This window comes from Drosophila takahashii, chromosome 3L, assembly GCF_030179915.1.
Source record: "Drosophila takahashii strain IR98-3 E-12201 chromosome 3L, DtakHiC1v2, whole genome shotgun sequence".
In the NCBI taxonomy this organism is placed as follows: domain Eukaryota; kingdom Metazoa; phylum Arthropoda; class Insecta; order Diptera; family Drosophilidae; genus Drosophila; species Drosophila takahashii.
Window position 1 is genome coordinate 25,762,208 of NC_091680.1, and position 25,666 is coordinate 25,787,873.

At 38.3% G+C, this 25,666-nt stretch overlaps 1 protein-coding gene across 2 annotated transcripts in view; it reads right to left on the reverse strand.

The window, feature by feature from the left end:
* Positions 1 to 4,948: 4,948 nt before the first annotated feature.
* The window catches only part of LOC108055995 (uncharacterized), a 29,325-nt gene continuing 8,607 nt past the window's right edge, over positions 4,949 to 25,666 (reverse strand). Inside the window, exons 1-4 of one of the 2 annotated variants that reach the window (XM_070215808.1) lie at positions 15,676 to 16,163; positions 14,468 to 14,646; positions 10,727 to 10,836; positions 4,949 to 5,332 (exon numbers count right to left, since the gene is read on the reverse strand). In XM_070215808.1, the coding sequence (XP_070071909.1) occupies positions 5,129 to 5,332; positions 10,727 to 10,836; positions 14,468 to 14,498 (345 nt within the window). In that variant the 5' untranslated portion in view covers positions 14,499 to 14,646; positions 15,676 to 16,163 and the 3' untranslated portion in view covers positions 4,949 to 5,128. Of the gene's footprint in view, positions 5,333 to 10,726; positions 10,837 to 14,467; positions 14,647 to 15,675; positions 16,164 to 25,666 lie in introns of those variants that run through there. The other variant, XM_017139594.3, reaches the window with a different exon arrangement.

Genomic DNA, 25,666 nt, shown 5'->3' on the forward strand with positions numbered 1-25,666 from the left:
CAGCAGGGGAAGTTGTACCTAAGACAGCATGGACAACCAACTAATGCACTCACTCGTGTGAAGCCAACGCCCCTACCCACTCCCATTTCCCATTTCGCCATTTAGTTGGCCATGCAACTCGCTGACTTGCTCGACAAATCACACGAGCTTCACTACGGGTAGCAAATGAATCCGAGCCCAAGTTTCCCACCTGCGTAACTTTACAAGTGTTGAAAGCAGGTAAGGAATGGTCTTGAGCAGATAATGCAGGCGGACTAGAAGTCAGTTAAGTCCTAATGTCGACCAATAGGAATGAGCTTTGTCCACAGTGACTTAGCATTTCGATCAGGAGATTGTAAAGTTGAAATTTTTTATTTTTTAGATGCTATTTCATTGTGGGTTTGCAGATAATCTGCGCATATTTTTTATTTCATTAAATTTTATCTATCAATTTAAAATCCTATTTTTATTTATTCCTCTTTGTTTTTTTAACTTGATCTACCTCTTTATTTAGTGTTTGTTTTGCATATTTTATAAGCTTTGTATAGCTTTTTTTACCTGCCATTGAATTTTATATGATACAGCAAGTGTGACAACAGAAAAAGCTTCACACTTGCTAAAATAATAAATAAATTTAGAATGAATTTATAAATTATTGACGAATTTAGACTATTATTATTTTGCCATTAGTTCTTCCTTTACATTAGAATCGTTTTGAAAAATATTTAGTTCCTTATTAAATTATACTCATATTAAATTTGAGTAAGCCTTAAAGGAAATCATTGATATTTGTGTGTTACCCATCCCGACCTTTATTATATTTTATAGCTAACTCTGATACGGTGTACACAAATCATGAGTTAGGCGTTGTCCCAGGAAGGGACACACTCCCAGCGGTCGCCAAAAGGTCTAACTGTGTTTCCACAACGTAACGTTAAGGATTCCGTGTACACTCTCATCAATATCATATTAATGCTCGGCTGCCAACAAACAATTGAAAACAATACAAAATACTTAGGAATTCCTATGCTCCTCAGCCTGTATTTATTCCCTGCCTGGTTCGTGATGTGTTTGTCTGGTTGTTTGGGACCGTGTGGATGCCTCAAGTTTGGCCTTGTGCCAGAAATCCTACCTTCCTACCTACCATTTTTATACATGTATAGTTCTGCCATCCCTTTTTGGGAACGGGTTTTGTTTTCGTCTTAGGAAGTGGATACTCAAAATGGAGAGGGCAGACATACTTCTTGGTTTGGGCCGTTATGCATATTTTCCATTTGTTCACCTCTGGATCTGTTCTTCGAATGCCAGAAATATGCCGCAAGTGCTGTCAATTGTTGATGATGTGGGAATTGTTTGAACCTAATGTTTTTAGGGAAGCAATAAATTCGGCAGGGCTTTAATGTGCTGCTTTTGCTTTTCTCTCGCTTGAAGTAGGGGAGAGTGGGGGAATTTCGTCAGCATTTTTTCAAAGCTATTTTTTGTCCATCTTGAGACACGTTATCATATTTCTATTTTTATTGTTGAATGCGGTTAGCACCAAGCTTTAAAATGTGACATTCCCCTATTTTTTTAATTAGCTTGGTGATTTATAAAAAAATAAAATGTAAAACCAATATACTGGGGCAATCTCACCACACAGGGGGGTAAAATCACCACACAACTGGGGAAATTTCGTCACCTGAAAAATGTAGGGAGTTTAACGCCTGAAAATATGCTACACTGATCAAGCGTACCATTTTTGTTGACGTCCTATATTTGTTGCTGCTGCTGGTAGACTGTTCGTTAGCCAGCTCGTCAAATATAAAAATATGTATTTAAAATAGGTGCGAATTTACCCTTAGCGTAGGGTGGCGAAATTTCCCCAGACCGTACTTTTTTAGAAATAATTATTTTTCTTGCGAAATTAGGCGCGAAGTTAAAAATCACTGACGCAGAAATGCACATTATAGCACTGTGCATTATATAAAAAATCGTGTATCTTATTCCTTTTGAATTGTGGCATACAGAAAAAATTTCGTCGAGAACTAAATGTAGCTTTTGAACTGTTAAAACACATTTAATATTATAGCTTAATTATCTTGGCCTTCTGTGCAAAACAAATGCATTGGTTGTGTCTGGCCGTCTTGAAGGACTAAAACAAAAAAATTATATATTTTTACGACTTATGGATTCCGAGATATTGCAGGTGACGAAATTGCCCCTGTTACGAAATTCCCCCACTCTCCCCTACTTGAAAACAGAAATATATAATTTAAATATTTCTGATAAACGACCTATCGATGAAAAATCTTAGCGAAACTAAGGCTCATCTACCTATTAATTTAAACTTAAACATCCATTATAATACATAGGTACAGAAATAGATAACATAATAATATATGGAAACTAATTTCGGTTTTCTTACTTTTTAACGCATGTTTTAAAACTGGCAATAACTTAATAAAAAAGTTTCACGGTAATTTAATTCAGAAAAGTCGAGTCCGATTCCGCATTAAGTGGGTTCAAAAACAAAGAAGTCAGAGAGAGTGTCCACCGAGCTTAAAGTTCTTAAACTGAATTGAGCTGGTCATGTCCAGCGCTTCTGGAGGGCAGTTCCGTGCTCCGGCTCCGGCGCTACATACACGATGGAGATTGGGAGGTGGCAGATGAGCCCCATCCTGTTGGCAACAACATCTTGCTTGGAATTTACGTGATGTACATTTAAACGCGGGTGAGCAACCGGAATTATGCGTCCACCGGGTCTGGAGCTGGTGCAGCACTGGGAGTCCACAGATGGGTTGGATTGAGGGGTAGAGGTGGAGGTGGAGGAATGGGATTTTCGAACAGTTTGCTAAATTGGCATGGCCAGACTGAAGGCAAAAGGCACGCCTAGGTGAGCGCGCGCCCTCCAATATTTCTGGCTCGACTGCGATGGGTCTATAAGTATGCTGGAGCAACGGCAGGGAATCGCACATCTGCTGAAAAAATTGATTGATGATTGATGGCAATACAAAAAGGACGACGGATGCCTCCCGCACATGAGCGTTTTCGGGGAAAGGTGCATCCACACTCACATCCAGAAATAGAGGGAAAAAACAAAATGGAAGAAAAGCGCAATTTCACATGTGTATATACTCGTTTCGGAGTGGGCGGCACTGAATGTGTGGGCGGCTTTACGGGTTTGGTTTGGGCTGGCACAAATATTCATGAGCAAAATGCCGTGTGCTCGTCTCCCGTCGCGCGGCTCAGACAAAATTTGCATAAATTTGGAATTTGAAAAGCTATCCAGCCTGATGGAAATGATGACGAGAGCAGCACACACCTAAACACCCACTTCAAACAAACTGGGGAAGCGACGATGAAGATGGAACGCCCCCAGTCAGTTGTGGCACGTTGTATTAAGGCATTAAATGTTTGCCACACACATTGCTGAACAAATATGTTGAAGCCTGAAATGGGAGCGGAAATGCCAGCCGACATTGCTGAATTATTATCGAGAGTTTTGGCTAAGAAGCCTTGTACGTCCCATTTCGCAGAACACTGATAGAAATGACAAAAATGTTAGCATTTATTCGCTAATATGTTCACTTGCAATATGACATGGTTTTAGACAGTTAATAAACATTTGTCTAGCATACGCGTAATAAAACGAGCAAATATACTGCTCGTCAAAAGAATGTTAGAAAATTTGCAGTTTTTAATTTAATAAGTTTTATATGAATAGGATCGTTGGGGATATTTTTTAGGTTGGGACACTTTTTGTTTCCGTTTAAGAATGTTTCCCTTTTGTAAACAACAAATAATATTTTGTTTAAAAACTCCTCACATCTAAAAACTATTTATTTCTGTTAACTTAATAAATTGTAGTTTGTTTTTACATTGATTCCCTCTTTTTGACAACAATAAAATTAAAACTAAAAACACATTTTCCCTAAATTCAAAACAAGAGAGAACGCTATAGTCGGGTTGGTGTCCCGACTATTTAATACCCGTCACTCAGCTAAAGCGGACGCTGTACTCGGGTTGGTGTCCCGACTAAAGGGAGTGCGAGGGAGATAGATATATATAGATATTTTGATTGCGTATAACTTTTTAATGAATGGTCCGATTTGAAAAATGTCTTCTACATTTCGATAGGTATAAATATGCACAACAAAATTGCATTTATACTTCTCGGAAATCTTTAAAGATGTGGGCGCAGGACACATTTTAAAATCGTTAGTGGGCGATTGTGGGCGATTGTGGGCGTTAGAGGGGGCGTGGCGCTCGGCTGAAATAAACTTGCGCTGCGTAGGAGGCCCAAGAATTTGTGTGGAAAATCTCAACCTTCTAGCTTTTGTAGTTTCCGAGATCTCAGCGTTCATACGGACGGACAGACGGACATGGCTAGCTCGACTCGGCTAGTGACCCTGATCAAGAATATATATACTTTATGGGGTCGGAAAAGCTTCCTTCTATCTGTTACATACTTTTGCACGAATACAATATAGCCTTTTACTCTACGAGTAACGGGTATAAAAATGCACTTTGAAGAAAGCAACCTCTTTCAGTTCAAAGTTTTTATTCTAACTTTTAAATTTAAAAAGATTTTTTGGATATTGTTGGTTTTTAGAATTTCATAAAAAGTGGAAAAAAAAATATGCTAAAAAATTATACAAGACTTTCACAGCTCTAACCTTATAATTCTCTTACAAAAAGTGTTGTCAATAAGGTTGTTAGTCAAATAGGCAATCAAAGCTTATTTGATTATTAAGGGCTGGAAAAACTTTAACCCGATCGGAAAAAGGACATGGCGAGATTATTAAGAGTACAGACTTTAACTAACATAATAACAAAATTTTTTAGATATTTAAAAAACAAGACTTCAAATCAATAATAAAAATATATTTAGATATTATCGATTTTTTTGTTCATTTGTCCCCAGCTATACTATGAGTCCTAAACTTTATTCTAGTATTTGGCTTAGACTGTGTGAGTCACCTACCAATTTTCTGTGACTAATTTGGCTCGGCAATTGCTGCAGTTGCTTTTGCAGCTTGTGCGATTGCAGGTGACCTGTTGGGCCTGATATTGTTCCTGGATTGCTTGATGTTGGGTTTCTTAATGATGTTGTTGATGATGTTGTTGCTGAAGTGGCACTTGCATCGCTGGCAGCGGAATGCAATTGCTGTTAGCAAATTGCCTGCGTTTTGCAGAAATCGCGCAAATTGTGGCGGCTGCTCAAACTGAGGCGGCCGGAACTTGATGGCTGATTTTGTAGTGGTTGCTGTTGGTGGCGTTGCAGCTGTAGACGAGGGTAAGGATATCCAAAGGATTGAGGATTTTGCTGCCAGCGCAAGCGCCGCACGTTTAGGGCGCCACATGGATAGGCAACCTGCAAGAGAATTGATGAGAGATTCAAGAAAGAACACAACACGAATTGCTGACAGATATCCGAAGAAGCTGTCACACAGGAAATAATAAAAAAGAATGCACATTTACGGTCAATAAACAACAACATCAATGAGGGATCACAACATCGATTGGTAAATGGTTATATTTATGAATTAAACGGAAATCATGATAACAGATAGTGGTCTTGCGATATTAGAGAGGCTTATGAATATGTAGTAGTAGCAGTAGAGTAGTAGAAACAACATCAACAACAACAACATCAATTATAGAACAACATCAATATATTGGAGTCAGTAACAACATTGATTCTTATATGTAATAACTTATTTGCGTTTCCCCAACAATATTTAATAGTATTTGATTAAATTTATTTCTTGTTCTTTCCCAGCTTTATCCAAAATCATACACACACACACTTTAAGACTTGATCAGAGACTTAGAGACATTCAAAAAGAAACATTCCGACACACTTAAGAATACAATTCACTTACCTTATCTCATTATCCTAGTTTAGGTTCCATAAAACATACCATAAATACAGAGGGGTGACGTAAATAATGTGATTAACGTACTGCTAGATTAGGGCATGCACAATTACTAAAATTTTTAAAAATAATAATGCTGAAATCAAAAATTAAAAAAAAGTATAGGGAACAATTTTAAAAGATCTCCGAAATTCAGAATCCTTAAAGAAAATAGAGAAAGCTGGAAAACTCAGTATACTTGGAAATTAAACGAAATAAAATAAAAAGCATGATCTGTCACTATTGTGGGATTTATTTTCATTGTTGGTGATTGAATAACGTGACGAGGTAGCATAACACCCACAAATACGCATGGCAGATATACAGCACCAATGCAAATCGACATTTTTATTATGGTGTTGGAATATGTCATGCTCCTTTCCCTGCAATAAAAATGTCGCGCATTTGGCTTTGAAATGCAAAAAAATGTTCAAGCGTTCCCACTCCAACCTTTGTGACGGAACATTTTCGAGTTGAGGAGCTACCAGTTTTCTAATAAAATGTATTTTTACACATGCGCATGCATAAAATATTCCTCTTTGTAGTCGGTGTCGGCAATATTTCATGGGCTTTATAAAGTTGAAAATTGTTCCTTCTTTGGCTCAGACAGTTTTTATGGCCGCAGAAGAATGGAGTCAGAGGTTGGTTCTTCCAACATTAATCAAACTCTTTGTCTCAGTTAGGCAAAACTTATAGGAGGCATTAGTATAAATTTGTTTATAAACGTAATTTTTGTACATTTTGAAAAAAAATGAAAACTAAACTAATTTTACAAGTTGAAAGAAGGCATATGTTTACTCAGAATCATCATAATCAGGGGTGTCACAAAAATCTCTTCCAACCGAAGACGGTTGGATTTTGCATTGATGCAAAGTTCGTAAGAACTTTAACGGATTTCGGTTGGAAATAATTTCTGTGACACCTCCGAATACAACTTTTTAGTTGTTTAGATAAGTTTTTAGGTAACTCGAGGCCGACATGGCTTAGACTTCAATAGGTCCAAGACGTCGACATTATGCCAACACATAATTAAGAGCGAAGATGCTTACCAAGCATGCAGCGCTATAACTGGTTGGGAATTTAAGCGTCGCCAGAGCGGTAAAATTAGAGAATCTGATTAAGTTTCTTTAGTGTGTTGGAATTTTAACTCTGCCTTTTTGTTTATATATATATTCTAGGGTCGTAGATTTTATTTTTATTTAAATAAATATAAAACATATTGACTCTTAAATTTCAGCGAAAGTTATACATCTTAGACTTGGCGATTGATTCGATTCAACTGCTCTGTATATGTTACAGACAGTTTTCTTGGCACAGCTGGCCATCTTAATTAATTAACTGATTTGCAAAAATAATAATAAAACTGTCAGCCGCAAGAGAGAGCCGACAGAAATCTCCTGTCCGATTCAACATACTATGTGGCAAATATTTTTTTTCTTATCTTAAATTCCTCTTGGCCAGGACACGGGGCAATCTCACTTTCTCGCTCACTCCGACTGGCTGGCTGGCCATTGGCAGCGGAGTGGCCGTGGTCCTTGTTTTTCTGGAAACTGGCATCCGCCAACACTTAATTAAAATGGCATCCGGCCGAGGCGGAAAAAATCCTGAGCGGCCCAACATGCCTCCCCCGCAATCTCCGTCCACCTATATATGTATGTGTATGTGTATGTGTAGACCATCCATCGCATCGCGTCCAGTGGTGTGAGTAAGTGAATTCGTTTCCCGCTTTTGGCCGTTGATTGATATGCCAATGAAGCGAACGCCAAGCTCAGGGCTCCTATTCCATGGCCAGACGGATCCCAGAGACCAAGGAAAGAATGCGGAAAAAATCTAGTTCGTTAGCTCTTATGCAAAGCGGGACAATAGTGTACACTGCGGCCCAATCGCTGGCGCAAAGTCAACAAATGCAGATGGGGCCAGATAAATTGCCAAACTGAAGCGTCCAGCACCAAAGCGGCTTCGGGCCCAATAGGAATAGCCAGCTTGGCTCTTAGCTCAGTTAGTTGCGGTTCGGTTCTGTTCAGTTCGTTTTCGGCAGAGGCCTGGAATGGATGGCATGGTCAGCTATCGTCTGGAGTAACAACACAAATTTTTGCTTTTTTCCCTGCCGAAACAAAGTTTAGGTGAATAATGAAAAGAGGAGTGGCATCCGAAAGGTGTGCTATAAAATCAAAGGGATTTTTCACCAGCTCAGTAATACTCTATTCTCAGAGTCAAGCTGAAGTCACTAGTTTCTAATGATAAAATCTAGTCGTTTTTGGAAAAAATGTGAAAATCAATAAAAAAGTTATATGGTTAAACCCAATTTAATTTCGCTGCAAACCAAAGTACAAGATTTAAAACATTCAAAGCCTTTTTTAATCATGAATAAGGGTATTCAAAGTTCTTAAATTCCGGAATATCTACAACTAACCACAAAATCCTTTCATTCATGAATTGTGCTACATCATGGGCGAGCGTGATTAATTGCAGGCTGTGGTTAAATCCTTTTTAGTCCTGATTTCGGAATTTTTCAGGTTACCTCGGCTAGTTCTTTTTATTTTCTGTCCTCTTTGGGTAGGTGTAGCAATATGTAGCAATATGGGAAAAAATTTACAACAGCCCATGTAGCTGGGTAAATAAAAATTCCTCGTTAGGAAAGGTTCAATTAATTTTTGGCTTTTTTAAAAGGAAATTTAAATCAGTTAAGTTCACTCTATTTAATTGTAAAAAATACAGTTTTACAATTTTTAAAAAGAAACTACAAAAATTTTGATAGAGAGGATCATTTTTCACTAAAGTATATAACATTGAGGAAAATATAAAATCATTTAAATCCAGACCAGGAGTCTTGACCCTTTCTGCCCAACATTTCTTCAACTTCCGTTCCTAAGGCTTTTGAATTATCAGCGACGGCCAGTCCCTGGCATATGTGCAAAGTTTCTGCCCACTTTCCGTATTTGCTTCTTCTCTATCTACTTGGCAGCAGATATTTTTCATTTTCGAAAAAAGAAAATTATGACTTTTCCCACCCAGTTCCTGGCTCCGCCTTCTTTTGCCTCGTTTTGGGAAATTTGAATACGACAAAGCAGCGCATAAGATTCAGATAAAGCTAAACTGCCAGTTGCCATGAAAAGTTGAGCGGTGTTTCAGGCTTTTTTTCGTACGGCCGCAGCCTGACTTTTTATTTTTATGCTAAACTGTTTCCTCTTTGCAAAAGGCCGTATTTCGTTTGCGCAAAAAACTGGCTGCCAAACTGAGGCACAAAAAGGAAACCGGAAGTTATATCGTCCTCCGGATGATTACTGCACTTTCTGTGTGCAAGTTGCCCTTGCTGAAGTGGCCTCGAGTTGAAGGATCCTTCACTTATCAAAGCACTCGATACGTTAATTAAAAGATCAGGAGGGGATTTTCTCAAGGCATGAGCCCTTCTAACTCGTCTCGATTTAATAAAACAACTCTTGATTATGCAACAGGAAGAGTGGTTTCCTCTTTCCGTCTCCAGCTGCCAAACAATGCAAAGGGAAAGGCAGGGGAAAAGAACAAAGGTGGAATTCCTCCGACTCGTCCTCAAGTTTTAATAAGTAGCACACATGCAGCAACAGTCGACTTCTTGCCACACACAGTGGCACATTGGCAAGTGCACAAGAACAAGAACAAGCATAAGCACAAGAACCAGAATGGAAAATGACGAGGCTAAAAGTTCTGAAAGAAGCCAGAGAAGAAAGATAAACTCTTCCCTATGCAAACCGGCCGGGCCTAGACTAAGAAAATGTAATAAATTTCCACACAAAAACAGCCACAAATTTCCCTCTCAGTGTTTGTCAGAGTAAACAAAGAAAATATGAAAACAAAAGGCTGAAGGAGACGATAGGACGGGATTGAATGGACCAGCCTATCTATCCTTCTATCTAAAGGAGCGGTGGCGAAGGGTGTCCTCCAGTTTGTACAACTCGGCTGCAGTTCACAACATTTTGCATATTCAATAAACTGCTTCTTGCCGACTTGTATTTAGTTTGATTTCCTTTTGAAGACTTTTTTTGTCGTTCTAAGCAAAATTAAATTTCAGTTATGAGTTTTTGGACCTGGAACAACCAGAGGCGGGCACACAATCAAGATTTGTTGTTTCTTCCAATAATTGAAATATTGTGAGGTCAGGAAAAATAGCCTCCAATTGGGGGACGAATCAAATATTATGTTTTATTTATTGTCCTTCGACTATTCAAATAAGTTTTCAAAATTTAATTACTTTTCCAGCCACAAAACCGTAAAATCCAGCGGGTGGGGGATAATCAACACGCCAAAACATGTGTTCCCTAAATGCTCTTACATGGTTTCCCATGTTCGGCGTTTTAAACTGAAACTCAATTAGGGTAAACATTAACAAACATAAATCAAAAGCAAAACAAAATGTATCGATATTTTGGACAGTGAAAATTGCAAACCATTTTCAAATATTACGCTTGCCGTTTTCAAGCCCTCTTTTGTCTGCCTGCCATTAAATTGCCACAACCAACGCATTTAAGAATTGGCAGAGTTTTTGCTGAAATAATTTAGCACAATTGCAGCGAATTCCACAAACAACGAAACCGAAAGCAATCAAAGGGGATTTGCACTATTTTTCTGTGGGGCATGCAAGTTCGAATTTTTTGAGAGCACAAAACACGGGTAAAAATACATCACAGGGTAAATCCCGGATAGGGGGATATTTTTTCTTATTTCCCTAAATATTTTATTTGGGGTGAGTGTAGTGACAGAGAGGTACCACAACAAATTATAAAAACAACACTCAAACAATGTGCATTTATAGGAAAATTATATGTCTAGCTACTTAATTGATGAAATCGAGGACATTGCCCCTGGTCACTTACCCCTGCTATGGACTGCTTGTCATTGTGCAGCGCGGCCTGAGCTCCCGACGTGGGCGACGTGGCAGGCGTGGCCGAGGTCTCCGGACTGAAGTAAGTCAGAAAAGCGCAACCTGCAATGACATTCATTAAATTATTAATCGATAATGATGAGGGTAAAGCGAGGAATGTGCATGGCTTGGTCGAGGCGAAAGGATATGATTCCATAACTATCTCTGGGATTAAATTAATCTATTTTTTCCGCGAACAGCATGTTCGTTTTATTTCACAATTAAAGCCCTGCCGCGTGGAATGTCCCGGTGAAAGGGATTGCAGGGACTGCTAACCACCACACACATATGTCGGTTTGCGTGTGCGAAGCGTCAACGTGTTTAGCACAGTTTTGTGGCCATTTTCATAAATCCGTGTAATTTTCCCCGCCGCTTGCTTTCCCATTGTTTGGTTGTGGTGGCCCGCTAGGTGTTGTTTCGAGGACGGGCAGGGGGATCCTGTCTCTGCTCCTCATTAACTGCTCAACTGCCGCCCCGTATTTCACCTGCACGGCGACAGGCTCGTGTCAGCCTAAACCGATTTAGCAACACATATTCCACCAGCACGAAGCCAGCCCCTGACATGTGGTCATACCCAGAGCACCCTGCTTCCCCCATTGACTGTCTGTTCCTGCACCGGCTGCACAGAAAGAAATAGTGCAAGTGCTTTTTCGAAACTGTTAATGTTTTTGTAAAAGGTTTTTGAATCTTTTTACAGAAGTGTATACAAAAGAGCTGGTCGATTTGGGAGAACAAAGATCGTATAGAGGGAACGTAATCCTTAAAGGATTCTATGCAATATTGGGGAACAAGCTTATGATTTAAAAGCGAATGAAAAATACTTTTTTTATAGGTTATCATAGTAGCCAAAACAGATATTACTGAATTTAAAGCCACTATTTTTCTTGTTAAAAGGTATACTATATAAGAATTCTTCTTTATTTTCTTTTCCAAGCATCGTATTGATTCTTTCTAAAATGGGAAGCTATTTTATATACTGCATTCCTATAGATTATTTTTTAAATTCTTACAAAGCCCTAGTGTTTGATGTATCATCCTTCATTATTGGAATCTTTTAATGACACACCTAATTAAATATTATTTGTTATTATAGACGTTGATATGAAATCTTTTTTTTTTAATTTTATCTTTTTTCCGTTTTGTGGCGATTTACAAATATAAAATAAATACCTTTTTTATCCGTGTAACCACTGCAACAGCAACAATTATATTTAACTTTTAGCCCAAAACGCGCGCACGTTTAGGCCAGGAGTAGTCCTTTGCCCTGTCTCCCTGTCTTTTCCCGTGGCCTTTTGTCTGGGCAACTCAAAAGGCCACAGCATGCAACACGTCAAAAGTTGAACGACAAGCGACCAGCTACAACAACTGTAGGGACAAGTGCAAGAGCAACAACCGAACAACCTGCCAACTGTCGACGTCAGCGCCGTCTAACAACATAAAAATTGTCGGCACATTGTTGAAATGCCAGGAAATTATGTGCAGCCCCAAAGGACGAATGGGCGAAAGGAAGGCCGAAAGAGCTGTGGGGGATAACAGCTGCCAGTAATTAAAATGAGCAATTCACATAGTGTAGCGGCAAAAACGTTGACCAGACCTCTGCCTAATGAGTTTATTAATTAAAAATCACTCTCATATATACATGCATGCACAGTTGCGTGCATTGAAATAGTATAAGCACAAAACAGATTTAAAAAAAACTAAAAATTTAGTAATAAAAAAAAAGTTGTTGTACATTCTATTGTATCCTGAAAATAAAGATTAAAGATTACGCCTACAAAAATATTTAAACGAATTAAAAATATACTAGTAACGGCTATAAAAGTCTTTAAAGAAATTTTATAATTATCCAAGGCATAATTAAGTCAGCCACTTTACAGTCGGCATTCATTAAATGCCCTTAGACTAATTTATTTTAATTGAACCTCATAGCTGACTCTTAATATTGCCAAAACAAATCTGAAACTCCCGCTTTGCTTTTCCCCCTAATTTCCTTAAATTTATTAACCCACATTAACCACATTCCGGCAAAATGTTGCTCATGGGGCCTTCGTAATGTGCCTCCAAAGCAATATTATAAGTTGCTTTAGGCTTTTAAAACTTTTCACTTTCAAGAGGAAAGTGCGGTTTGGTATCTCTTTTGCGGCAAATCAACTTTCAAACTGAATGCTAATGAATCATTTTTGCCAGCCCACTGACCGCAGTCGGTAAAGGTAGCGGTAGTTGGCCCACGCCCTGTATTAGTGGTTCTTGGCGAGGCCAAATTTATGTTTGTGGCCTGTTCAAGCAATAAACAAGACAAAGTATTAAAACATGAAAAAGGACTACAAAAATTACTGCAAAATTTAATTAGCACTGATTTTTGTATCTTTTATTTATCATGATAACTATATTTTTATATAGTTTGCCTAGAAAAAGTAACAAAAAAGAAACTAACGCATTCTTCCTCATTCTTAAAAAAAAATAGAATAAGAAAAATAATTCGAATGAAAGTGGGTTAAAAAATGGAAAGATAAACGGAAATCGAAAAATAAAATTAAGCGAAGCAATCAAAATAAAACTGTAATTTGTAAAAGCATATAATAAAGTAATAGCATACTTTTTTCTTGTTGTTCGGTAAAATGTTGCTTGTTTTTGAGATGTAAAACATTTAATAATTGTAACAAAACTTAGATAAATATAGACAAGCTGTACAAACTAATTAAGCTCGTAATTTATTTAGATAGAAAGAAAAAGAATCGGCCACTAAAGTTTTTCATACCGTACATTATAAGCCGTAATCAAAGTTTGGCAAGTGCTCTAACAGTCGACGGTCTATTTCTAAGCAAATTGCAGACTTATTAGCCGCCACTGAATTATATACCACTTGTAAGTACCCCAGAAACGAAGCAAACAAAGGGGGAGCTTAAATTTTCTAATATGCACGGCTCAGGCAGCTAGGTAAATAATTGATACCAGTTTTTCAGAAGGAAGACCGTGCCAGTGTTCTTTCGGGCTCTTTTTATGGTATTAAGTTATTATGTGCTTAAACCTAAATATAATGCCGAAGGCTTCAGATGTTGAACGCCAGCCGTGGCTGTGCTTTTATTGTTTATTGAGAGCTGGGCCGATGTAACAGGCCGATTTAACTGTCTCACCACTCTGCCAACACAAAGGAGCAGTGCTGCCTTCGTTGAAACATCTTAAGTGCAGCTTCGAGTTGCTGTTATTCTTCGTTGCCTTCCATTTCCATCACACAGGAAATTGTTATACTTAATGGGTTTTTCCCAGTCTATGCCCGTTGGAGGTAAGTGGGCAACCTTTAAATGTTAAATGGAGCCCGCTTAATAATTGATTAGTTTGAGGCTCACAAGTAGTTAAGTCCCTTACCACCCAATTCTTGGGCACAGAGTGCGCATTGTAGCAATTACAGCTCTCCCAACAAATTTGCAAATGCAAATTGATTTTGCGGATAGATTTCAGGTTAATACAACATCTTACTCCTTGTCCGACCTTACATGAAAATTCTAAAATTTAATAATATGCCAATTTAAGCTTTCTAACTTCCTGACCTAACAGAAGAATTTTAAAGATTTTAATACTTATTCGATAAAAGGTATTTAAAAGCAGAAATATATTAGTTATAAGCAATTATTTTAATAATTATTAATAACTATTATATTATTGCAAATATGATTTATTTATTCTTTATACTTACTGGCAATATGTTCGTTATGAAAGGCCAACATGATCGGTATTTTTTTTGGTACTTTTGTTTGAATTTCCGTTTCCCAAATTATTTTTTAGAGTCTTATTGCACAGATTTTATTGTTCCTGATAATTCTCGCGTCTGCAATATCACACCTGGATTTGTTTCAATTTAGACGTTGCTAGGACCTGGAAAAACAAAAAGAATTTTATTTAATTTTCGTAGGTCATTGAAAATATATTTCAAGATTATTAATATATAGTAAATTTATTATGCAAATATATTTCTAACTTTATGGACTTTAATAATTTTAACAAGGGTATGTTCCGTTCGGGGGACATACAATTTTAGTATTTTTTTTTGTAGAAACCCGCCAAAAACTATTGTTTTCCGTATACATATGTACAAATATGAAGCTCGCCATTACAAGAGTGGGAGTAGTCGCCCTTTGATTTTTAGTTAGACTCTCAGTAAGTTTGACTGCGCAACTGTGTGGCATTTCCGCTTCCGCAACGGAAGATAATGGAAATGGAAGGGAGCAATTGCGAGGGTCCAAATGACTTGGAAATTCCAAGCTGGAATTGAAAAACAATGCACAAGCCATTTTTAAATAAATAAAGGGCACTAAAGAATTCTTCCTTACATGAAGCTAACCAAGTTTGTGTCTGGAATTTAAATATTTCGGTGTACAAATATTCTGCCATCCCCAGCCCGGTATGCTTTAATTCGCAATCGAATCAAAATAGGTTTAAATATTATTCTTTAAATAAATAAGGTTTAAATGAGGAAAGCTGGTGATTAGAAATTAAAACTTGTCTATAATCTTTTGTAGTAACCAATCCACACCCAACAAAAAAATTTAATTTTAAAATTTGACTTAATATGCGGCATCTTAATTTGATATGCTTAAAATGTACACCACAACTTATAGGTAGGCCAGTTCCAATTTCGAATGTATCTTTCTCCCTCCCACTAAATTAACTTTAAGCTCTATCTTGCTATATTTCGAATTGAGAGAAATTGTTTTTCTCGCTCCCACCGCGGAATTTAGGGCGCCATATTGTTTCTTTCTCTCTTTTTCAAAGCCAGAGATCTCCATTAAAAAGAATTCGTTTAAACTACATTACTCAATATCAATTTTACCAGTATTGTATGGTAATATAGATATGCGTATAAATACCATAAATTTAAAATGCGCATATCGATTTGATTCCTACCTGTTTTCTTTTGTGTGCATTTTTATTGGCAAAATCATTAGACTACGTCAAAAAGGTGTGACGAGTAAAGTACCATTTCCATCTCCCGCCCTTAAATGCGTCTGGTAAATCTTTAATGAGAGACCTAAACGCACTCCAAGTAAATATCGATTTTATTTTCTTGCTAATTTTCTGCTCGTTATTGCTGTTCCTGCCCCCGAACAACAGGACAGCACACACGTGGGCCAGTGTTGAGCTGCTCCTTTTTTGTCCTCAACCAAAAAACAATGAGCTTTCCAGCTAGCTTCTTTCACTCTCGGTCCCTCTCGTTTCTGCCTTCTGTTGGCCAGGCTATGTTTGTGTTGTCTGCAACTTTTCTGACCATTCAACCAAAATAGTCCGGGACATTGTAGCAAAAACAAAGGCGGGGGGAGGTTTACCAAGGACTGTGAGGACGGCTACTGTGGGGATGAGGTTGATGATGACGATGACGACGTTCACGTCGACAGACTTCCTGACTTGCTGAGTTTCCTGCCTCAGCTTGCTGTTTTTATAAACCACCACTGTTAACTTTAAAAAGGTATATTGGGCTAAGCTAAGTCAGAACGGCTTATCTAAGCAGGGTATCTTTTGGTTCGCTAGGACCAACTACATTCTTATGCTTGTTTGGCTCTTCGTACAAAACACAAAACTTCGGGTGTAGGATTCTGATTTGCATTTACCAGTCTACACCCCCGTCTTCCATTTCCATTCTCATTCCCATTTCACTTTACTCATGCAGAAGCCTAAGCAATTGGTTTATCTGTGTATATGCTGAGATATACATACGTACGTCTGGATATCAGAACGCCCCGTGCAGTAGACATTAGATTTAAAAAACCCTAATGATGGTGATGATGATGGCCATGATGATACTGCAGGTGATTCCTCTTCGCCGGTCGACAATGTGATTTCCTTGTTATTGGCTAACTACTGTTGAATTATGTTAAATGAGGTTTTTATTAGTTTTAGTCTGCCGTTACCGACTACTGGCTTTAGTCGTAACCCATTAGCATGGCGTACAAATTCCATTGTTTTGGCTTTCTGTTTAGCCCGCATTTATCTTCTCTTTTCCCACCCGCCGATTTTCGGCCAACATAATGGAATTTTCGTGTAAACAATTTGCATGCTTTTAGCTTTACCTCATTTACATGGTATGTTCTAAGGACAGAGAGAGAGAGAGAAAAGTCGAGGAATCTCTGCAGTGGAAGATTTACTTAATCAATTAATACATCAAGTCTTTTGTATAAGTTAAGGTAATAATTGAGAGATCTGAGATAGAGCAATTTTAATAATTTGTTTGTGAATAGCCCGCCCTAATGTGTTGGTCACCTTTTTGCTTGGCTTTCTTTCCATTAATTTCCGTAAACCCTCATTTGGCCTTTTTGTCCTTGTGTGAAACTGTTTGTCAGGCTTATGAGCTTAAGCGAGGACACACTCACATAGAAAGCGAAGAGATATTGCTGAGAAGATGAGCATATAAATTTACACAGTCAGAAAAAAGTTCTACAGTATAATTTTAAGAAGATGAAGTTTAAATGAAGTGAAAGTGTAAATTTACTGGAACCAAATGGAGCTTACCAAAATTAACTTAATTAGTGGAACTGGCTAAGTAGCAAGTTGGCTGCGTTTTTAAAATTTTTTTGTATTGGCAGAGTTTTGGCAAAAAGTTTTAAAAGGCCGGCGGTTGTCTTCTCTGCATCTTTATAGTATATACATACACACTCAAAAAAATTAATAGGTGAGCTATTTTGGATTAATGACAAATAAATTCTTTCAATAACGTACACCCAAAAAAACATTATATGAAACGATGATCGATTTTACGTTATGTGGTATCAATTTTGACTTGATATGCTCGCAATGTAAACGACAGGCCACTTCGAATTTCGAGTATGTCTCTTTCCTTCCCACTTTAAGCGCTATATCGCTCTTTTTCGAATTGAGAGAGTTTGAGAGTTTCTTGCTCCCACTTACGTTATTTAAGTTGTCACATTGCTTCTTCCCCTCTTTTTCGAAGTCTGGTAAAAACGATATGCGTATGCAATATCAAAAATTTACCATGCGTATACTGATTTGACCGCGACGTGTTTTTTTTGTGTGCAGGAAAATTAGGAAGGTTATAAACTTGTATTTTATAAAATATTTTTTTCCAACATCTTATAAAGGTCTGCTAGCTTACAAATTTATCTTCATAATATCAAAAGGGTTTTATATTTATATTTAGCAAAAGGAAGCAGATTACTCTCATTTCCAATTAGTTCCCGACAACTGCAACTGGTATATCTGCGTGTGTACATGTAGGGGCATAATAAGTCAAATTAAATAAATTTAATTACATAACCAGCCCAATGCCAGGCAGAAGAGGACCCATCAAGCCGGATACTCAACTTTTGCTAGTGAGTGTGTGAATGTGTGAGTGTGGCACAGGACCCACACCCAAACACCCGCACATCCTCCCAGCATCCCAGCATCCCCACTTGCCACTTACCCACACAACTGTCCCGTAGATAGACCGAGTTGTTGTGGCGCTGCATTTGTGCCGGAATGTTTGTGTGAATGCGCCTACTTAGCCTTTAGTTTCAAGTGCATGGCCTCTCCGGAACCCCACTCTTTATATAGGGGGATGTGTACCCCACAACACACACGGCTACCTCATCGGGTGCAGGTGCTCAAGCGGAGCCTCACACACACATTTGAGGCTGTGTACAAGTTCGTTTAGTCCTGGCCGCCGTTCATGTGAGTGGTGCTCTGAATCAGGAGCATAACCATCCCCATTTTCTCTGCACCCACTCCCCATTTTTATCCTGGTATGTGGTCCTCGTCCGCAATCGTCCACGAAACTCAACTGACTTTCTCCGCGGCTCCTCTCCACCTTCCCGTCTTTCCCGCCTTTCACCCGATTTTTCCTTTCTCTGTTTGACTTAACAAGTCGTCGGGGTGGCGAGTAATTATGAAAATTTTCAAAATGAGCTCTCGTCCTGCTCTCCAGTCCTCAGTTCAGTTTTTGAAAGTTGAGTACGAGTAATTAAAAATTTCGTAGTGTCGCTGGTACTCAGTTCCCCGGTCTAGATTTTCACTCCAGCCCCAAAACAGGATTGTCTGGCATATGCTTATTTAGCTGTTGTTCCCGGAAATTTGCAGGTATATGAATTTAAATTAAATTCATTTCGCTTTCCTATTTACCATACCTGCGGAAATATACAAACACTACACTTTTAAGCTGTGTCGGTGAATGTGTTTTGTGTTGGTAGGCTTCCTTTTAATTAGAAAAGCGAAAAGGCATTTAGTTCTAAAGCGTTTCCATATAAAAGCTAAACATTACTGCAATTAGTTTTGCTGGGATGCCTAAGATGGCGGGTGCCACATAAAAGTACTTTTAAAAGGCATTTTAATTGAGTTCATGTAGGATGAAAATTAAGTCTTAATTAAGTAAATATAAGAAAAACAAGGTTATTAAAAGGGGAGGCTGGCTATTAGTAGTGTTAGTAATATTTATCTAAATCATGGACATTAAAGAAGACACTTTACTCACAATCCGAATGGATAGAGTTAAGATACTAAATACCTTTACTTAAGCGGAAGTGTACCTTAATACTCTCTTTGTTTGCGCATTATTCTGGCCGTCTAATTTCATCTCAAGAATATGATGATGCACATTAACAACTTGGCCAGCCACAAAGCAAACAAAATGGCATTTATGTTAGTGTTCAGTGTGAGATAATGGTGTGAATGTCTTTAGTTTTGAGCTTAACTGTAGCAATGGACTGAAAAGCTTTAAAAGTACGAGTTTTAAGCCAACTTATGTGTGAGTATACGCTTTATTCAAAACGACTATAAAATGTTTTGGTAATATGAATTCATTACGGTGGATCGTAGGGTTGTTAAAAAATCAATAGTGGACACTATCGATGTTTTTGGATATCTATTGTGGTCACTATCGATACTATCGATAGTATCAAAAATTTAATAAAATAAAAAAAATTTTTAAAATAAAGGAAAATTGTCAAAAAAAAATTATTGAAAATGTGTGGTTGACTCATAAATATTATGGGGAAAGAAACGATCTAACTTTTACAGCGATTAAAGTGAAACAAAATTCGATGTTGAGCCTTAACAATTAAAATACCGTCGTTTTCTTAAGTATATACTTTAAAATACTTTTTTTCTTTAAAATATACCAAAAGGTTGCATGTAAAATTCAATTATTTTGTTTGGGATCGATAGTATCGATTGTGGGTTCAAGCCATCGATGTTTCCTAAATATTAAAACCATCGATAGTGCTATCGATTTTTTACCAACCTTAGTGGATCGATTTTTGTTTACGATTAATGCACCCAAAAAAAAACTTAATAGCTTCATTTTTATATTTCTTTAATTTAAAATGGTGTAATTTAATTTTTAATTTAAAAAATATAATAAGTGCACTAATAGCTCAATAACGTCTCACCTCATCCGAGCCAATGGAATTAACTAGGCTAAAGCAGCGAAGTCACTCAGGTCTGTTCAAGACAGACCTGAAACTTAATAATTAATCATGCCGTAATTTGCTTTCTTGGCAGGGCAGACATTATGGCCAGATGACCTTTTGGTCATTTACGCTCCGGGCTAAAAGCAGACGAATCCCAGACAGTCAACGCCAAAGGGATGATGATGATGGTGCACATGAATATTTAAACGACACCTACATACAAACGGACCGTGTTTAGATGGAAATGTAACTAACTTGTGGTCTCTTCATTTGGCCAACTCTGAACCAGAATTCTGAAGCTGCTATGCTAGATAGCAAGCAAGGAGGAAAGAGGAACCAAGTCCAATAAATTTGACATATTGTTATAGCGAAACAAAGGATGCCTCACTGGATCTGTATCTGTCACCAACAGACTCAGTACCTCTCTGTATGAAAATCCCTTTAAATATCAAACGTTCACTTTTCAATCGTCAACGAAATATTGCTAGTTTTTCATTCCTGGCGTTTTCTTTTTCTAATGTCATTGATACCTCAACCGCAAGAAACGTTGACCACTGTCGAAACGGAATGACTATAACTCATATGCAAAACCACAAAGAATTTCAAATGTAATTAACAATGTAATTTTGGCCTTAACATGTACCTTTACCACCTCGTCTTCCTCATTCTGAACATATACGTGGCTTTGGAAAGACAATTCCAATGAGGACGGTTGCTGGTGAAAGGTGAAAGGGGTCTGGGCAAAGTCTGGGGCTGAATGTTAACAATAACAATGCCACAGCAACAATTGTAATGATGAAATAAAAGTCAAGTGAATACAATGGCTTCGAAAGCAACAACAACAACAGCGGCAAACCAAACATGAAACTCACTCACTCAGAGTGGGACTATATATGTGGCGGGTAGAAAGGGGAAACGGAAATACGACTACACCTATTATCAGAATGGTTCGTTCCCTCACCCCTTAGCATCGGACTTGTATTTGGCGTGAGTTTGTTGCTGCTTGTTGTTCGTTACATGAAAGGGCAACTTTGTAACAACAGCACGGCCGAATACAACAAAACCCAGTACACAGTTTTATAATAAAAACCAGAAGCAATCCAGCCATCCAGCAATCGTGTTGATAGACGGCCAAGCTACCCCTCAGTTTTCAGGGGGCGAAACTTGTTGGCCTTATAATATCAAAAATCACTCCCCGACTGTTAATCATCGCCCGAAATTGTAATGGCATGTGCAGTCAGACCATCCTGCCTCGTCCACTTATACTCTCCATAAACATGTAACAGCTTGTAACAGATTTCGGGGCGAGCAGAGATTTTTGTTTTTGCCAGCTTTTTCAACTCTTTCCGTGTAACTCATACTGTCTCTGGCCTTCGAGCTAGCATGCGAGTTTAAAGTTGTTGGGACCCTCGGTTTAGGTTTACCTCCGGCCCACCTAAAAAACCCACTCCTTACCTTTTGCCCCCCAAAAAACACCCCGTTCGTGTTGCCGAACTGAACTGTTGGGAACTGTAAACTGTGAGGAACTGGGAGCCGAGAGTTGAGAGACTAACAGCAAGCCAAGCGCCCCAGGTGCAAAGTGTAAATGAAGACTGATTGCAGTGCACATGCAGGGGGCTGGGGCTTTGGGAAGGATAAAGAAGAGGTTACGAGTACAAGAGTGGCATAAAAAACGCTGCTCTTTGCCCGACGCTCTTGTTTGCCGAAAAACGGGGGGTAATTGCGGTTAAGTGCTGGTTTATTGGCTTGGCAAAAGGACTTAAAAGATATTTGAATTTGGCAACGCGACAAAAATACACCCTGAGCGATTCTAGGGCCCATGTATACAATTACACGACTAAGGTTAAGGGCATTGGGCATTCATTTTTGTCGCTTGAGTGTGTTGAAAACACGCCGATATGGCTGAGCCCCAAAGGCTGTGGCTGTGGCTGGGGATACCCGTATGAATGACTTTTGCAATTCATTATGTCAACATTTTATTTCAGCCAAACTTAATTTCTAAAAGCATTTGCCATTCACCGGAATGCAGCGGGTCACATTAAAAAATTAATTTTTTAATTGAAATACAAACCTCCTGGCACTCCGCAGAGCTCCCCAAAGGGGCGATTCCGGGGGTCTGGTTCTCGAAACAGTCCACATACGTATGTACGAGTATGGGCTTGTTGGCGGGGGAGACAGCTGCTGTCGCTCACTTAAGTTAATACGCAAACCAAATGTCACTCAACATTATCAACAGCAAACGTAATCAGTTAAAACTTTTTCCTGCCTCTCCGCCGCTGTTGTTATGGGCCTAAACCATTCCACAGACCGACAGACTGAATGACAGACAGTGGTTGTTGTTGCTGTTATTGTTATTGTTGCTGCTGCTGTGCAAAAAGTTGGCAACATGTTTGTACTTTATTTCAATTTTGTATGTCCTCTACTTGACTCTGCTCCGACAAGCAAGCCAACGTTGTGAGTGCTCAAAACAAAGGGATATGAAAGCAAATTTAACAACGAAGCCTAGATGTTCTGCCACAGGACATGTGTATTTTTGCTACCAATCACTTTTTAATTGAGATTGAAAGAAACGACAGATTGCTATTTCTCGATATTTAACTTGTGTTTTCCTTTGAAAACATAAAAATATCGAAAATATCAATAAAACTCTGCCTTTGAATCAATATTTTGATAACTAAAAACATGATTTTCTATACTTAACTTGTTGGACTCACCCAACCGAATATAAACCCCCCAGAAAGACAGAAAAGTTTGTAATGCCCATCAAGGAACCAACTCTCCATCACTTTTCCAACGACTATGGCCCCTATTCCCTGGAAAAATAATTTTTTTATTTGGTTTCACTTTTCGGCGAATGAAAAACGAACAGAAAACTGTAGGCTGAATGTCTAAATTTTGCTTTGGAGGACTGCAACCTGATATAGTCCTCCTGCCGCTCGGAACGAGCTTGTCGTAAGTGCTCGCGGGTTTTTGCATATTTTTGGGCAACTGCTCGCGTCGCGTCACTTTGCAAAACTGCTAACAAAGGGAAAGGGGGCAATGAAGAGGGGTTTCAGAAGCGAAGTGGCGTGTGTGGGCCACTTGACAGCCGTTTAAATGCATTAAAAAATTACCTACTCTAACATGAGCAATGGAAAAGGAAAAAAGCAGCGGCAAACATGTCAGCCGCCCAATTTCACATGTGACAGAAGGGCGGAAGCGGGAGAAGCGTGAAGGCCCACGTGGATGTCACGCTCAATGGCAAAGTAGGGAAAAATCAAATCCACTGCAACTGACGTTCGATCCAATGAGGTCAGCAGCGAAGAAAGGATTCGTTTTGAGGAGTAGTGAACTTTTTCCAATACCCATTCAATAAGTTTCAACCTTACGGAACAGAACTTCCTGAGTTTGAAGACATCTATAAATACTTTTCTAGCCAACATCGTTTTAAACATTATTCCCGTAATAGTCCAGATATGCTGTCAGCAGCTATTTTATTTTCTGATATTTAAGATACCAGTGAAACCCCGTTGTTTGTAAAACTGGTTCAAAGTAAGATATTTTAATTATCAATAAATTTCCACACAAGCTTATTATTTCTGGAGAACCACTAATCATTTTCCTGACAGGCTTATCCTCTTTGTTAGGATATCCAAAGAAAACCGCATATAACATGGGAGAAAAAACTCAACGGGATACCGAGGACTGAAAATTACAAACCTGGGTGACTGACAGCGTCCGACTTTTTTTTTTTTTGCCCTGCTGTCCTGTTCTGGGTGCAAAAACGCATTACGCATTCACTTTGCTCAACACTTGTGTTCATTTTATGCCGCCTACCCCATCCTCTCGTTTGGAGCCCATTACCACTGCTCGCTTACCACACTCTGTTTTCGGTCTGTGCACGTTTGTTCAAATATTCATTGCAAATTCCAATTAAATTTTCGCTTAAATTGGCAATACCAACAGCGAAATCTGTAGTTGATAGCAGCTCTAAAGTTTGTTTTCTTTAAAGCGCTTTTCAATTTCACCTGTTATTCTGCGAGTATTGGCGTACCAAATAAAAATACTCTTGTATTGTTTGTCCTGTTTTACGAAGATTAAAAAGCATTTTAAGGCCAAAGATTTAAAATTATCCAATATTTTTAGCTTCCAGGCATACAATTTAAAGTCAAGTTCAAATGGAGGTGCGAAAAAGAAAGTTTAAATGCTTAAAACGGTTTATTCGATTGTAAAGTTATTACTTTTTAATACTTTTCTACTACGTTTCTTAGCGTAATTGGGTACTACTATTTTAACAGGATAATTTGTTTAATACATATGTCGTCTATTATAACTAGAATGCTAGTTTAGTTTTTTGTTACCAGTTTGGCTCTAACAGTTATGTATGCAGTATGCAAAATAAAATGGTTCCATGCTGAGGCTTTCTCCGCTTTATTGCTTTAAGATTTATGTCTTTGAATTGCATCCTACATTGGCCTGAATTGGGCCAACTTGGTGTGGACTAACTTGGCATGAGTTCTACAACTTCAATAAATGGGCACATGCTGTGCGTATGAGCCATATCTCAATTATGTTTAAAATATGTGTAAGAAATTTAAATGCTTTCTTATTGTATTTAAAATAGTGAACTATTATTTTAATTAACTGTATTAAAGAAAGTTAAAGGTGGCGTGTCTTGATAAAATTATGAAAGAACGCCTGAATTAGTGATTTTTAGTCCTTTTCTGCAGCCCCCCCAAATGGTCAAATCACAACTAATAGTCACCATACAGATGAAAATCCAATAAATTTAACATATAACAAGAGAGAACCCGACTATCTAATACCCGTCACTCAGTTAAAGGGAGTGCGAGGGAGATGGATATATTACATTTTTTTGATTGCGCTTAACTTTAACGAATGGTCCGATTTGAAAAATGTCTTCTACATTTGCATTTATACTTTTCGGAAATCCTTAAAGGTGTAGGCGCCAGACACATTTTAAAATCGTTAGTGGGCGATTATGGGTGTTAGAGGAGGCGTGGCGCTCGGCTGAAATAAACTTGCGCTGCGTAGATAGCCCAAGAATATGTGTGGGAAATCTCAACCTTCTAGCTTTTGTAGTTTCCGAGATCTCAGCGTTCATACAGACAGACGGACAGACGGACATGGCTAGATCGACTCGGCTAGTGACCCTGATCAAGAATATATATACTTTATGTGGTCGGAAACGTCTCCTTCACTGCGTTGCAAACATCTGACTGAAATTATAATACCCTCTACAAGGGTATAAAAAGCTTAGGGCAAAACTCTAATCGGTTCGATGTATAAGATGATGTATACGCTTCCTTCTCCCTGTTACATACTTTTGCACGAATACAGTATACCCTTTTACTCTACGAGTAACGGGTATAAAAACTCAGTCTACTAAGTTTGCTGGCACATTCCATTCTCAATTGGTGTTCCAAATGATTGCAATTATTTACTTACTTACTTCCAGAAGGGAGAAATTATGGCTTGTATAAATCCTACTGATAAATCCC